Source organism: Sturnus vulgaris, chromosome 3 (genome assembly GCF_052056855.1).
Source record: "Sturnus vulgaris isolate bStuVul1 chromosome 3, bStuVul1.hap1, whole genome shotgun sequence".
NCBI lineage: Eukaryota > Metazoa > Chordata > Aves > Passeriformes > Sturnidae > Sturnus > Sturnus vulgaris.
The window spans coordinates 16,508,314-16,524,634 of record NC_142245.1 but is presented as its reverse complement, the minus strand read 5'-3'; the positions used below and the strand labels follow the sequence as shown (position 1 = coordinate 16,524,634).

The window sequence follows — 16,321 nt, the reverse complement described above, 5'->3', positions numbered from 1 at the left end:
CCTGATAATAAGTGTCTCCTCACAAACTCCACTGCTCACCCAGGAGCACCAGGCTGTGACAGAGTGTGCTGTCCAAAGGCTTTGTTTGGAACTGGCAGTTCTGTGCTGAACAGCCAGGAGAGAGAAAAGATCCTGAGTCACAGCTGGCAGTTGCTGTTCCACACTGAAGCCGATGCACTTAATTTGTACAAAGAACAGAATTAAGAACATACATTCTGTAAAGACCCAATGAAAATTCTTTTTGCTCTACTATTTAACAGGGTTTCATTTTATTAACACCAGCAGGAAACAGATACTAGACAAAGTAAAGTTCAGTACATCAATGAATATCTGCATCTCTAAATATAATGCATTACTTCTTTTTTTTTTACATTCAAAATTTACAGCTTTTATATTCAATTAAAAATTTCCATGAGTTAGAATACAATGTGCATTATTTTAAACACAGATCAGGAAAAATAACTACAGCAACATTTAAAAGAAGGTTACAGCAGCAGGATTCTGTCTAAAAATAGGATATTACAATTTAAAGTGTCACTTCTTCAAGTAGGCAAGAGCAAGCAAATCATTTAAGAGTAAAATGACTGTTCTGGAACACAAACCCAGTTAAGATAATGTTTACATATGCTGAAGAATTAAAATATATTCCATGTTTAAAACATGGACAAAAGATTAGCTGTTCTAAAAGGCTGGTACACAAATGATGTCACATGAAGGCCCATTACGGTGTTGTACCTAAAATTATCCTTAATTCATCATAAGATCTCACAAAAAATTATACTGGAAACTGTTCCAAAGCAAACAAAAAGAAACATGTAGCACAAACTAATCAAATAATGACAAGAGCTTGCTTGAAAACCCTGTATCTGTTCCATACCATTGGCAGGAATTACCTTGCTGTATTTATACAGACTTAATTTACGGGTATTACGTATTCCACTCTGCATTTATTTGCATTTTACAACTGTGATACTCATTGCCTGCAGCATCCCAAACAAAAAAATAGTCTCTAAAAATGAGGGAAAGCTCTCCAGGAGAGTGCAAAGTGCATTACTTTAAAGAGTGCATCTTGTACGTAGCTCCTTCTACAAATGCAGAACAAAAAGTGCTTGTTACTGTACAGACTGACATGCAGCATATTTGTGCTTTTTAAAGGCTTTTTAGTTAGTTGCTGCTCTTCACTAGGAGAGGGGCAAATCCTTGTATTTATCAGCCCTTTTGCATTATGGAGAGGAAGAGCAGAGGAGGGGGAAAGAAGAAGAGAGAGATGAATGATATAATGCAAAAATACTCCACAACTGCTTGAAGGGGAGGGGTGGGGAGAAGGTTTGGCTTTTTTTCCCCCTCCTTTTTTATTGCTAGCAGCTGGTATTGAAATTGACAAAGTCCCCAGGAACCAGGCTAATGTCACCCATCAACCACCTCCACTGTCAAAAGCAGGCAATGCACAAACATTTCCAGTTCATTACTACATGGAGAAAAACCCTCTAAATAGTGCATGAACCATACAGGAACTTTAGAGAACACTGCAGACACTCTGTTCTCCAACTGGAATGGCTAATGGCTTTCAAATGATGCAGCATCTTAAACTTAAGATGCTTTAATAACCTTCCAGGCAAGGATCATTAAAGTAAGAGAAACTCAACAGTGGATTTACTTCTTAATATGACTGAACACTTTTTAAATCTATTTTTATATATATATTTATATAAAATATATATATATTATATACACACACATACATATATACTTATATATGTAAAACGCAAATGCAGATTTAACGATTCCAACGTAAGTTTGCATTCTAGGCGGGGTTGCTCTGTGCTTTAAAATACTGTGTGAGCACAGTGTGGCTCAGCAAATGTCATCCACCAGCTTTGTGCCATTGATGCCACGGTAGGTGACCCTGCTGGGCCGCACCAGGACGCCGTGGTTCGGCTTGCAGGTGAAGTAGCGCTTCTCCCCCACGGAGCCGTCGTTCTTTCCCTTGGCGCTGCGCAGCTCCAGCCCCAGCCAGACCCCTGGGGCAAAGTCTGTGGGGCCGATGTACCTGATGGTGCCCATTTCATTGGAGCTGGTCAGCAGAACCTGGGAGCCCTCGTGCAGCTTCACGGGCCCCTCGGAGGGAGCTGCAGTGCTGCTGCTCCAGCTGCGCCGCAACACAGAGCTCTTGGATCTAGCGAGAAAAAAGAAACGAACCAAAAAAGTCCTGTCTTTTTTTGTTATAAAACATCCAGGGCAAATCTGTAACTCAAGGAAGTGCATGGGGGAAAAAACACATGCTCAAATCCCTTTTTAGGAAAACTGGGTTCGATCTCGTGTCACTAACAAACCATGAAATAACAGTAACAGGCTGCTACACTCAGCAGCCTGAAGTACTGGAAAAGCAATTTCCTTCACTCGATGCTAGGATCTACAATATTTATAGCAGGTGATAGTATTGGTAAATTAAGCCACACAAAACATTTTATTTGGGGTTTAAAACAGCTTAACCACAACAACTTTTAACATACATCTGTCAGTCAGGATCACCCAAAAAAGTGAAGTTCTTTACCAAGAGCCTCTGAACTTCAGCCAGCTGTGTGAAAATACAAGAATTTGGAGAATATGCACTGATGAATGATTGGAAAACAACTTTAATGCCAACCTGAATTCACTGAAAACAGTGTACTACTGGTCCATTTTGGAAAGAAAAAAATAAACATGTAAAGGTCTAGATATCCTATAGGCATTTTGAGCATAGTTTTTTGAGCAAAGCTAACAGCCAGCTCACCCAAGCACTTGAAACTCATAACACTCACCTAACAAAGGCATTTCTTCTGTTTATCTCCTTTTGAGAAGATGCAGAAGTGGTGCTTAGACTGCGTCTAAAACCTGAGTGGAAAGATTAATAAGCTGTGTAGGACTTCTTAAGGGAAAAAAAAAAAAAACTTTATGAACACATTCTTTGTATTTTTATACTGCTTCCACTACATTTGCTGCACATTCTCCCTCTAATTTGGAAATTAAACGATGAAACTTTTCATATATGCCTATGTTTGGCTGTTCAGAGGGAAAAGAAATTTGATTGAACAAACCAAACAAGGGTAATTTGAAGGTCTTTTACAAAAAGCTTAAGTAAAGGAAAAGAAAACTACTTCAAGTACCTCACATAAGTTTTAGTCATTTCATAGGGATGTCCCCCTACAGATCTCTTCATCAATCTCAATTTGTATTACAGAGAAGGTTCCATTTCCCTTTCTCTCTGATTAGAATGCAATATTAACAATAAGGGAAGACTGCCAACAATCGTAACTGACCTAATTCTTTCTGCCAATAGAGTGTTAAGAACAATATAGCACTCCACAGTTCCTTCTGCAGGCCACATTTTTAGGACAGGAGCAGCCAGACTATTGGCTGGCATTTGGGGTCCCTGAAAATCTCCTGTGCTTTTGGAGAAGCTGGCTTTGTGCAGATGGTTCTGGCTGCAGAGCAGGGCCTGTGGGGGCTGCCTCACCCAAATCCCAGTGTCTCACACTCCTACCTGGAAAAGTGTGAGTTACTTTACTCCACGAAGTCTCTGTGAGAGAGTCCAGAGAACCTGTTAATCTGAAAAGTAGTAACACAATAAAGAGGTCATTTCAACTCAACTCTGAACAAACCTACTGGCTTCTTGTCAAATATTAATGAGGTTTTGATTCTTTCCTTCTCCATCTGCCCCCAAGAGACACCAAGATTCCTACTGCACTCAGGCTGTTGTGCAAGAAGTGCCTGGAGCAAATCAGTGTATTTGAGTTACTTGCCTCTCAACCCACTGAGACAGCAGGTATGATTCTGAGGCAAGTTCCTAACAGTTTGCCTGAGCTGGCTTATTCAGAGAAATAAAAGCAAGAACAGGTCTGGCAGGGTAACTACAGACAAATACAGGAAGAAAGAATACAGAACTCCTTGGATGTTCTTCCTGGAACCTAAGGAAGAGACTACAAGCAATCAGTGCGTGCTTTGGATATTCTGCAGTTAGCTGGGATAAAAAGTGCATTTCCAGTCATGTCATAGAGTAATTTCCTTTCATAACTGAATTTAGCAGAACACATCAGGATTGGGTCATGAAAGTAAGGTTTATTGAACACAGACTATCAGAGGCCCTGGAATAAAAATACTGGAGGTAGATGCAAGAGAAACAGGGAGAGATGCATTTCCAGTTTTACACTCTGCTTTCAAAAAGCTGATCTAAAACCAACAGATTTTAATGTAGGTTATAAACTTCCATTTGTAGAAGAAAACATCTGTATCTTCTGTATCTGTTCAAAAAATTTGTTTCACATTGGAAATGTATTAAGAAATCCTCTGGCAACCCAAACATGACAAGAGCTTCAGTGCTCACCTCTGTACACGAGATGGGGGTGCAAATATGCCATATCTAGGAAGGCAACTGAAGTACTGCACTCCTCCCACAGAGCCATCATTCTTCCCATGGGGCTTGTCCAATTCAATTCCACACCAGAACCCTACATTGCAAAACAGTAAAATCAAGGCATTTTGAACAAAGCACTAAGGCTTTTCTTCATCTAGACCACTGGCACAGCTGGCATTCATCCACATCAAGGAAAACAGTTTCTAGTCAGAAAATGTCAATATGCTAATAATAAATATGAATATTATAAAATATGCAATTATGCAAAAACCATACCTTAATAAATCTAATTATCTCAGCATTTTTATATGCTTTCAGTAAAATTATTGAGATTTTAATTAATACAAAGAAGGTAAAACATTTGAGGAATATATATGTGTATGTATAATATGTACACTAAAGTCAAATAGAATGTTACTGAGCATAAATAGCTATTGGACAACAAGGAGACAGCAAGGAGCAGCACTGCTGTTTCACATTTCCCTCTTTAGTCCTCTGACCACATGGTTTATGCCTCATCTGAGATCATCAACAGTTAAATTAAAGTTTTGATATTAATTCGTTCCTTCTCTCCATCTAGAAAGTTATAATTAACACAAATTTCAAGGTTGGTTGTGTGATATCAAGAGAAGAGTGCAAGAATTGGAACTGGCCATCAATTAATCTCGTACAGAACACTGAATAGGCAGCAAGATGTTAATGAGCTTGATCATTCATAACCTGTGATAAATGTGAGCTAATTACTAAAGGTGCTAAATTTCATACTCCATTAGTAGTCCTTATGCTATTCATCCCCAGAAGATTCAGAATTTAATTCAAGTCACTTGGTACTAAGACACTGGATAAAATCGTAATTCTAATTATCAGCTCAAGAAACTCAAGAATGACAGCTTATGAATTAGGAGGGCTCAGCGTATCAGAAGTTCTCCCCTTCCCATTTTTAGAATTAAATAAAGATCTGCATTGCAGCAAAAAGAACAAACCTTGGGTAACTTCCAGAACTTTGATACACATTAGAACTGAAATACTTAAACATGCATCTGTTACATTTTCTATAAATTACTGGGTTAGCAAATGGTGATGATTTGTCATCTTTCCATCCTCACTTCTTACAATAGCATGTTTTCCTCCAAAAAATTATGTTCCTGATTTAAAGCAGGAGGGAGGAGACTTAACACTGTCAAACAGCTTTCTGATTTCACAGTTGTTAGTGTATGTGGGAAACAGCCCTCTTCTCCCTGATCACTTTGTCAGCAACAACACAAAGAGCGATGACATTCAAGTCAACTGCAGTTACCTGAGGGGGCAAAACCTGAGCAAGGGCTGTCTACAGTGAAACTGAGCAACTGGGCAGGGATGAAACAAGTACAGAGCTTGTACCATGACCTTGTATCCTGACGTGGTTTTTTACATGCTGATGCCACCCAGTGTCACGACAGAGTATTGCCAATCACCTACCAATCACACAGCCCTCACCCAAACCAGATACTCACACCAACACTCACCAACTGCTTCTGCATTACTCTTGCAGTAAGATTATAGACAGGGCCATAGAGAAGATAAATTTGGTTACAATATTGGATTCGGAAATTAATTTCCACAATGTAGAAGAACCGCTGCCTCTGACAGCGCTTGGCTTCACTGCAAAGTGTTTTCAGCAAAGGGGAGGGAGAAGCAGAAAGGGAGAAGGATGAGAAAACGGTGGTAGGGGTTGGGACTTCTTGAGATATTTGCAACTTTATTGATCTTGTGACCTAAATGTTTGTTAGTTAAAATTTTAACGTCCACAATTACCCTCTTAAAGATGCCAATAAGTTAAGAAATGAGACTGGGACATGACCTAAGAGTGCCACTATTGCAAGAGACAAGCTGTGTCAAAAAGCCTTAATAAAAAGTGAGGAGTAAATGCAATAAACTATATAGCCCTCTGGAGACTAAACTGAGGATTTTCAGAAAGCTCTGTTAAGAAGTTGGACTCTGATCGTTTTGGGGGTCCTGTAGAACTCAGAATATTCTGTGATTCTGTAATACCTACAACTTCACCAAAGTACCTCTCCTACTTAAGTCACGATAGTAGACAAGTAAAAGTCATTTTTTAAACCATTCTCTTTTCCTGACAGTTGTATTAAAGTAAAAAATACTCAGTGAAACATATGAGGGGGGAAGGGAGAGACGGAGAGGGAGAAGGGGAGAGAGAGAAAGAACTTGGAAACAAACCAATTTAAATTTAGAATTCTTTTGGAAGCAGTGAAGGGAAAAGATGGATTTCCATTCATGTGCTTACATGTAAGCTATTCCATACCGATTTGACAACATACACAGAGCATTGCACATACCTGGTGCAAATTTTGTTGTCCCACAAAATCTAACAATGCCTGTTCTCTGTCCCACTACCAGTACTCTGTCCCCAACCTGGATTTCTCCATCAAGAGCATTTTTCCTCGTGGTTGGGGAACTATACAGCCCTGGTCAAAAGAACAAGATCTGAAATTAATGAAATTAAAACTTTAAGAAAGTTTTCAGTAGCAAGCCAACTGATTAGTGAACGGAGTATTTATCTCTAACCCAGTGTACTTCCAACACATGGCAACACAAATTTTGCTTAGAAAAAAACTTGCTTTGTGCCAGCATAAAAACTGGACTACAGCTTTTTCTCTGCTCTGAAAAGGTACAGTGACCAACTGTAATAAAAACATTTTGCATCTTGAAGATGCTACAAAAATCTTTCTAAAAGTTGCCAAACTTAGGTTTATTGTTAAACTACTTCACAAGTATCTTTCTTGAACTATCTCAGATTCTGAAACAACGCAAGTAGTTCTACCTACGTACTTAATGCAGCAGTGAACTCCCCCCCTGTGAAAACACACAACAGACCATACCAGCACTAATCTTAGATGAGGCAGAAGACACTCTAGTCAGGGCCTTTTTACTGCTGCTCGTTGAGTTCCTCTTCTTGGAGTAATTCCGTTTGCCTTCCAAGGAGGCAGTAGAAGAGGAAGAGCTGCTGTACCCAGGAAAACCTTAAAGGCATAAATGAAAATTGTCCTTCAGGGACTGTATTCTGGAAACGGACAGATTAAGCAGAAAGCAAAGCTTTTGTAACATGGAAGTTATCTGCTCTTCATGGAGGGCAGAATATAAAGAGCCAAAGTTAGACCTTGTTATACAGCGTTTGCACAAACGCCTGTCAGGAAATGACACGGGTGCACATGACCCTGCCTTGGGAATATGGTGAGAGCTGAGTGCTAGAAGAGGTCTCCAAAAGCCCATCTTTATTATTCTATGAAAGTTCATCTAAACAGTCCCAAGCATATTTATTAAAACACATGAGCTTCAGTAATAAGAGATCATACCACCAGCCTTTCAGCATCCAGGCTACTAAAGATTTGATGAGAAGTGGAAGGAAGGTGATATTATGTGAGTGAATTATTGCCTGGATTAAAGCCTACTATATTCCATTACATACTATATTAATATTAAAATCTGTACTATAAAACAAGAACGGGAAATAAATCACTTAGCTCCATTTGCAAACCCTAAAGTCTAAACTGTCCAGTAAGACTTATGTTCATCTTTCCTACTTCCTATTTAAGGTTTTTCCTCTTCTCCCCCTTCTGAACCCCGTCTGCCCAAAATGAGGAAGGGTACAGCAAGACACATCTATGCCTCATCAATGTGAAAAATTAAGATACCGTTGCTCATCAAACTTTACAGACTTGCGAGAAGCTTAATCCATTAGTTTTCACAAACAGCTTGATATAGACACAGGGTTAGTTTATTCAATGTAATTTAATTCTCCAATTTTGCAAAACAGTAAAGAACTGAGGAAAGGCAGTGGGTCCAAACAAAAGCTGAGGACAGAAATCTGAAGACTCTGAGATACTCACTGCAGCTATGCTACAGTGAAGAAAATGCAAATTACTGACTAAGCAGGCTCCACGTCCGAGATATAAACACACGTGTGCAAACATGCTACGAGTTCTATTTGGCAGCCAGTCCAGGGATGGATGTACTGGAGGTCAGACCACCATTTTTACAGGGATGAAACAAAAATGGCTCCAACTAAACCTGTCATCGAGATACTTCATTTTGTGGGAAATCACAGGGTGGGAGAAGGAAGAGCAGAAAGGACTTCAGTAGGCTGTGTAATTGATTCCTTTTCCTTCAGGCAAAATAATTATTCGTTATAACACTCCTGACAGCTGAGTACTTGGCCTGTTCCTAAAAACCTCTCATCAGGGAGATCTCAAGACTTCCTCAGTAGCGTATTTCATCACACAATTGTCTCTAGTGTTAGAGAGCTTCCCCCTCAATATAAAACCTCAATCACCACCCATTTAGATCAAGGTTTTTTTACCCCTACTACATATGCATGGTTATACTAGCCTTTGTGTTCCAAAGCTTCCAGTTTTCCTCTCCTGTCTTTTTAATCATACAATCACAAATTTGAAGTCTTTACTCCTAAGTGACGTTTTATAAATCCAGTTGTCTTTTCTGAATCCTCTCTGAATTCACAATTGTTCGCCCACAGAAGATACAAAAAGATGCTTTCCTTCACAGACCTGCTGGAGCAAGTCCAAAGGAGGCCATGAAGATGTTTGCTTTTACCAACACTTATACTATGATTTTATAGACAAAACCTCAAAGGAAACAACTTTTAGAGTTTGTGCAAGACAGCTGAAAGTGAGATCCCTTTGTGTTTCAAGTTCAACAAAGTACTGCTGTGGTAGAAGTTACCCAATTGTGAAACTAGATAATTGCAGAGAATAATTCACATGCAAAAGGCACTCTTTAAAAGCTAGTTTCATTTTTCATATTTGAAGCCTGTTATTGTGAGTCTACCGTGATACAACACCAACACTGTTAAGCACTGTTACATGGTAACACTTTATTACAGAAGCATGAACACACAGATAGAGGAGAGAAAAAAATGACAACAGAATATTAAAATCTAGGCAGCAACAATACAGGGCAAAAGGTCTCCCTCAGAAACCTCAGCTGATAATTCTGCAGATCTTCTGCAAGATCATTTACTAAGAGCCACCTTTAAGGGCCTTTCTATGTTCCTGCCCAAGTATTCGGACAGAAGTGGTTACCAAACCAACACAGAACACCAGCCAAATTTCCATACAAATTACTTTGCTCCTAGAAAACTAAATACCTACAACCTGCTTGGGACTTGAATTGCATGGCAACTTTTTTTCTGTAGTGTAGATACAGGGCTTTGGCAGAGGTAGGCAGCAATAATACTAACTCTACCATACGGATAGTTTTCTTAAGAGGTTAAAAAAAAATTTACAATTATTTCATTACCATCTTTTGCAGGTACAGTTTTTCCTCTGTTAGCAGTCAGAAAGTTGTTTTCAGAAGCACTGTCTCTTTTTGCCCTATTTAGGCCTAGAAAAATAATATATACAATTAAATATACACATCCTAACAAGTAACAATAATTTTACAAGAAAGTCACGTACAAAAACAATTTGACAGATTTGCAGATTACTGGATGCGTGGAAAAATGGATAAAACTGTACAATTCCTGAGCCACTTGATAAATGGGTAAAAGAACTGTTTTGATGGATAAGCACAGATATTAAACCCCTTAACACATTAAACCAGTCCAAACTATCTTGCCAAATAATAAACAAATGGTCTATAAAAATAGCAATTTTTATATTGAAGGAGTTTTATGTACATCTTTCAAACAGTCATATCTATAACATTCACTTTAATAGTACTTAAGGTCTACTATTCACCAGTATTAATTTCACAATTTCTGCTTTAAAGATTACACATCAAGGTTTTGAGAAAGATTTCAGATCACATCTTCATTCAGACTACAAATAATGATGTAAGCATGCCAATATGATTTTTAAGAACTTAACTCTCAGCAGCAATGCTGTGGTATGTGTAGGAACTCATACTCTCACCTAAGTTATAATTTGAAAATTTTGCATTTCTGACAGTTTCCTATCCTAACTCAATGAAGAACAAGTTTATCTATGGTTTATCACCTCCCTGTCATGAAAGAAAAATCACATCTGTTTTATTTAACTACATCTCAGCTTAATTTAGCCACAGGAACTGAACTAGGTTGTGAATGTAGTCTATTTCCCAAAATGTTATGGCCATTAAGGCATCAGATCAAAAACCTATTTGTTTATGACTAAGAACACATTTCTTAATTTTATCTCAGCAATCCTTTTTCTAGGAACTCGAAAAAGATCTTTTCTCATCAATTTGATGGATTATTCAAATCCAGTAGAACCAAATAAAATTTAAAAAAACCCCTATCCAATATTAAAAGTATATTTTACTTGGCAGCTTATAACCTTATCTACAAAAAGCACATTAATTTTTCATGCATCATTACAAATCAGTGTATTCCAGAGAGGAAGTTTAAAGGGAAGAAATGTGACCTGATGATGCACAAACACTGCAAACCCAAGTTCTGCTTCTGCAGCTTTGTCCTTCCCCCAGTCCTGCCAGCCAATCAGCCAGGCACATTAATTCCAATGGAATTCTGTGCAAGGACTCCCTGCACAAAGCAGCTTCCAGACACTCACATCCAATGGATGTAAGCTCTCCTGGGTAAACAATGCTTAATTCACTCTGATTTCTACCTTAAAGCAAGATACCAAATGTTTAAATTTCACAAAGACACAACTGCACCTTTGGGACAGAAAAGGTGAGTTATGACTAAACTGTCTGGAATGAGGCTGTCTGTGACAAAGGAAAAGTCCCTCCCATTATTTTTATGGGTTACAAACAGTTCAGAGTAAAGTGGATAAAACACTGGAAAATATTTAACAGAAGAAGTCAGCTTGGATCTACTCCTGAGCAATACTCCTAACAAACTGCTTATCCCAAGAAGCTTTTTACGCAAGATGCCCATTTATAAATAGCTTGAATCTTGTGCTAATTTTAAGTACAGACGCTTAAAACTTATTCCTCCCTCAATCTATGCAGAGAAAAGTTACATAAGTCATCCAAAAAGCTGTCAAAATGCATCTTTTCCTGGCACCAGCCTGCTGCATTGTTTCTACAGCCTGCATATTATGGGTAAAGCGTGCAGTGTTTTAGGGTGCTGGGGTAAATTCAGTAAGAATATGTGTTATCTTCCATCCCTTAAGCTCTGCTGCCTTAGTGTGAGTTGCCTAAACAGGGCTCAAAAGGTAGAAGAAATGCTAATGAGATATTTACTGACATTATTACGTAAGCAGCCAAACACAGGGGGCCAGATTATGCATGGCCAGCACTGCACACAGCAGGGATGAGCCTGTTCTCCCAACAACTTGGAACCTGAACAGTCAGAAACCATGGATCATGCACTCCACAGGGAAGAAAGTTACACAGAAGGATTAAGTCATTTGAGCAAATTACTAAGAAACTAAACCAGAGCCAGAGACTGAGCCCATAACTCCAATCAGTGGACTGAGGCCTTATTACAACGACAACCTTTCTCTTCTAATTTGGCATTGGCTTTACTCAGATAATTTTAATTAGCAGATAAAACATAATGAGTTAAATAGTTCATCATGTTGCCAGAAAATGAATCTCTTCAATTTCTAGGCATAAAGGTGTATAGATTATTTACTAGATTTTCATTCTTTGCAATTTCTCCAGGAATGTCTTCGTAAATGGTACCTCATTAAGTTGAGACACTTAACTGGTATCACAGCCAATTAGAAATTACTTTAATGGCTCAAGAATAAATGTTGTGGTGAGGGCTTTTCTGTATAGAGTATGTAAAAGAGTAGAAACTGTCACAGTACATCAGATCACTGTAATCATCCCACAGCTACACACAACGTCCTTCCAGTACCACTTCCAGTGCCCAGTGAACTTCCAACCACGACAACATGGAGTTAATGAATACCTTATCACTTCATGCCAGGTTATGAACTAATTCCAAACAAGAATTTTAATACCAAGATTTACTCATTCTTGAAGATTAGTATCTCTCCATCCTGTGTCAACAAGCAAGAACTACTTACCAGAATTCACTTTGGAAGTTATGCGTGTCACATCTACTTTCCTGGATTTGACCAAAGGTGAAGACTGCACGGAAGAGCTTCGTACGGAGCTTTTTCTGTGGTCAGAAGCCTTGCTTATTTTGGAAAGGGGTGCAAAGATACCTGGAGAGAAAATTGTATGTGCCAACAAAGAACCATGGATAATGGTAAAGTAATAAAAATTTGCAGCTACTCTCTCTCACATCAGTTAATTCAGGTGGGTTTTTTTAGGCACCATCATAACTTGCTGTGCTGACAAAACACGTGCAGGGTAGGAAGGATAAGCTCAATTGAACAGTGAAATCAAAATCCTTATCAAGCAACTTGAGCAGGGTAAGATGGAAACACTCAGTAAGACTATCAATTAGAATCTGCTTTTTGTCCTAACAGTAACATTCAGTCTCCACTGCTACAAAACACAATGCCTTTGTATGTCCCGTGTGGCCATGGCACCTCAGTTGAAATACCTGAAGTGCAAAGTTGAAAACAACTATAAGCCTGAATGTCTTACCAAGGAAGACAAAGCAGGTAAAGAAACATGGCTACTCTTGTTACAGTACAAACAAGTAGTTTCAACAGTATAGAATAAAAACCAGGAAATCTCACAGTTTCACAGAAATAACCAGGAATTTTGACTGGTTGGTTGTTTCAGTCGTTTTTCAAATAGCTGCAGCCAAAACCTTAGGAGCAGCTAAAGAACCAAAAAATCAAACAAAGCACTACAAAGAAAAGCAACAAAATCTGCTACCTGTTTTTATCCTCTAAAACAGTTAATATCTTCCAGTACTCTTTAAAATTTTGGGGGTTAAAAATTGAAGAAAAAAGAAAATAAAGGCTATACCGTGTTTTGGTGCACACTTGAAGTACTGGACTTTTCCAACACTTCCATTGTTCTTTCCTTCTGGTTCATCCAGCTCTACACCAGCCCACTGGCCACTGGCAAATTCCGTTGTGCCACAAAATCTTAAGGTACCAACCTAAGAGAAAAAGCATCAACATAGAATGGGTTTGTTAAGCAAGTATTGTTTATAAGAAAATAACACTGGTTATGAAAGAGACAGCAAGTCACCTCCAAGCTTTTCATCACAAAAATGCAAACATCATTTCCCTCACTTACTCACATTCCTACCTTTCAACACCACTCAATACATTTTCCAAAAGGTCTTAGTCCTTCTGTGTATGTTTTGCATTAAACAGCAGCCATGGTTAAGGACAGATGTCCCAATAGACAAGAATTAGACAGTAAGAACCACTGTAAACACAGCTCTAGGTCAGCAAGGTACAAAAGCACTGCCCAATGAGAGGTTTTACTTTCACTGTTTATACAACAAGAATTCCAGAATCAGGGATAGGCATCTTCCTGAACTGGAGGTTCCATAGAAAAATTAGATTAGACAAATCTGTGTGTGCATAAATACATACATACAAGTTTATATATTTATATATATATATCTAGCAAAGGTTCAACTTCAGAGCATAATTAATTTTTTCTTTGGAAAAGATTCATAAGTCTTCTATTTCCTCCTTATGATTAAACAAAATTTTAAAAACCAGCAAATGTTTTAAACATTTGCTGTTGCTTCAATATATACTATAAATTCTGAGCAGATAAGCATATGAAGAATATCAAGACAGACCAGTCTTGCTGGTTGACCTAATTCTCTGCAAATACACATTATAAGCTCACACACTTCAACCAAACAAGGGAGGAAAAACTACAAGAGATGCATTTAACATTGATTCAAATTCCTTTTTATATTTGATTTTTAAATTAGTTTTAGCAATAAACTTTGATCTTTCAGTTGCTCCGTTTTCCTCATCTCATGTGACCTTAATATTAGTTCATTTTACACTATGCCTCTACTGTTTAATCCAACCCTCAGAGAGCAAACAAATAGAAACAATTTTTTTAACTATAAAACCTTCCAGCTACTCTTTCCTTCTTTCCTAATGTCTGTAAAGAAATAAACACGACCCAGAGCCTCTTCTCTTATGCTGAAGATCTCCTTTATACCTGATTGTTATAGGCAGGTGTGCCACACTAATCTAGACTGAGACCTTTCAGCTACCGACACAGGGATCAAATTCAGCCAAGGGAAGTTCAGCCAAGCAGCACCACAGATTCCTACAATTCCTCCACTTACTTTCCAGGCACCAGCCAAAGGGCATTTATATTTACTGAGCCCAGAGATCAGCCAGCATCTTTAACTGGAGGTGGGAGATGGCAAAACTGCAGCTCCAATTTTGCCCGAGGACCCGTGCAAGCAATGAGCAGGGGCTCTCTCACATGAGACAGAGCAGGCGCGGTTTTCTCCCAGCTGCTGGTCTCCCTGCACTCCCATTTCATCAGATGTGATCCAAATGGACACTCAATCCAGCAGAGCAGGAGCTGGTGGAGCTGTGGGGCCCCAGTCACGTACACATAAACACCTGCTTACACAGCTTCCTACCCTGTAAGACAACTGGAATGACAGCAGTAGGAGTCAAGAGAGGAATCCATTCTCCCTCTGGCATCTACTGTGCTTGGCTCTCAAGCTTCATTAAAGCTGACATATTAGGAGACTGCAGAAGCAGGACAGACAACAGGAACCTGTAAATATAGCTCAAAAAACCGCTGCTGTTCCAAGTGCCCTCATCTCAGCTTCCATGTTCCAGAAGGAGAACGGATGCAGGAGAAGGTTAAAAACGGGGCACCATTTTCATCATCCTGTTTTCACTTTTGCTCCACCCAGCAGGAATTTAGGAGTACCGAGGGGGAGGGAAAGGCAGGGCTGAGAACAACTTCTCCATTCAGGCAAAGGAGAAAAGGGGTGGGAAGCAATGTGGGAGCACTGCACAACAGCTCCTCACACACAAAGGAAGGAAGGGAGGAAAACTGCTGTGGAAATCAAGTTCAAACAGCACAATCACATTCCTTCTTCCCACCTGCTCTAGAACAGATTTGGCTCCCTTAAAGAAAAACAAGCTAGCTGCAAAGCCCTGCTGGACTTTGGCAACACAAAAACAGCTTCCAACAACTTCTTAAAAGACACTGCAGTAGCATAATCAATTAGAACAATAAAAGTAACCAAACCCAGGCAGCTCTATCCATGCACAGTGACCACATTACAGCACAACCATTCTGTAGGCCTCACTTAGAGGAAAGATACACAAGAGCACCAATTTTATCACTTTCTTGCTCTAAAGCCTTCATTAACTTGCACTTACATTATCTACCCTTGCCGTCACTGTGATTTCTGATAAAGCAACTTCTTTCTTTAAGAATAAGTGGCTTTCTGTACATACTTCAGTTAAAACACTTTCTGCATAGCTAGTGATTCCTTCGCTTTCCCTGACCCAATTTCAAGAATACACCAAATTAAAATACACAATGGAAGCTGCTTCACACTCTTGCTGGAGATCACTTTAGAACATTTCAGCTGTGACAGTTAAAAATCTGAAGTTATATCAGGAAAGCTATTAAAGCGAAAGCTATTCAAATATAAAATTTTACTCACAAATGCTTTCAATATTTACCAGGAAAAAAGTACTTCTTTAAAAGAGTTCTAGCACTTATATCCCTTGCTATCAGAGAAAATAAAAAGTCTGAATACTGAATGCAATATTAATGTTATAGTTTTCAAATAGATTTTTAGAAAGGTGGTCATCATGGTAGCTTCTAAAAACCTATTAACATTTGAGCTGGACCTCTATTAGCTACATCCTTATACTTCCACAGAACCATGTAACAACCCTGTTGGCACAGCACTGCTTCAAAGATTTTAACTGCATTGCACCAGTAAAATTGGGTTACTGTAGGCTAAGCAGAACTGAAGGGTTTTTCCCCTGCCTTCTGGAAACTATCAGGAGTACTTCATAAATGCACATTCCTAACAAAGCCAGGCAACTCACAAAGTAATTTGTGAATTTTACCATC

At 38.8% G+C, this 16,321-nt stretch overlaps 1 protein-coding gene across 2 annotated transcripts in view; it reads right to left on the bottom strand.

The window, feature by feature from the left end:
- Window positions 1–252: 252 nt before the first annotated feature.
- Window positions 253–16,321, bottom strand: part of CLIP4 (CAP-Gly domain containing linker protein family member 4) — a 33,463-nt gene continuing 17,394 nt past the window's right edge. For both annotated transcript variants that reach the window (XM_014877479.2, XM_088161053.1), the window contains 9 exons: window positions 13,247–13,382; window positions 12,388–12,528; window positions 9,707–9,790; window positions 7,273–7,413; window positions 6,730–6,858; window positions 4,364–4,487; window positions 3,524–3,588; window positions 2,802–2,874; window positions 253–2,176 (listed from right to left, as the gene is read on the bottom strand). In XM_014877479.2, the coding sequence (XP_014732965.2) occupies window positions 1,855–2,176; window positions 2,802–2,874; window positions 3,524–3,588; window positions 4,364–4,487; window positions 6,730–6,858; window positions 7,273–7,413; window positions 9,707–9,790; window positions 12,388–12,528; window positions 13,247–13,382 (1,215 nt within the window). In that variant the 3' untranslated portion in view covers window positions 253–1,854. The remainder of the gene's footprint in view (window positions 2,177–2,801; window positions 2,875–3,523; window positions 3,589–4,363; window positions 4,488–6,729; window positions 6,859–7,272; window positions 7,414–9,706; window positions 9,791–12,387; window positions 12,529–13,246; window positions 13,383–16,321) is intronic.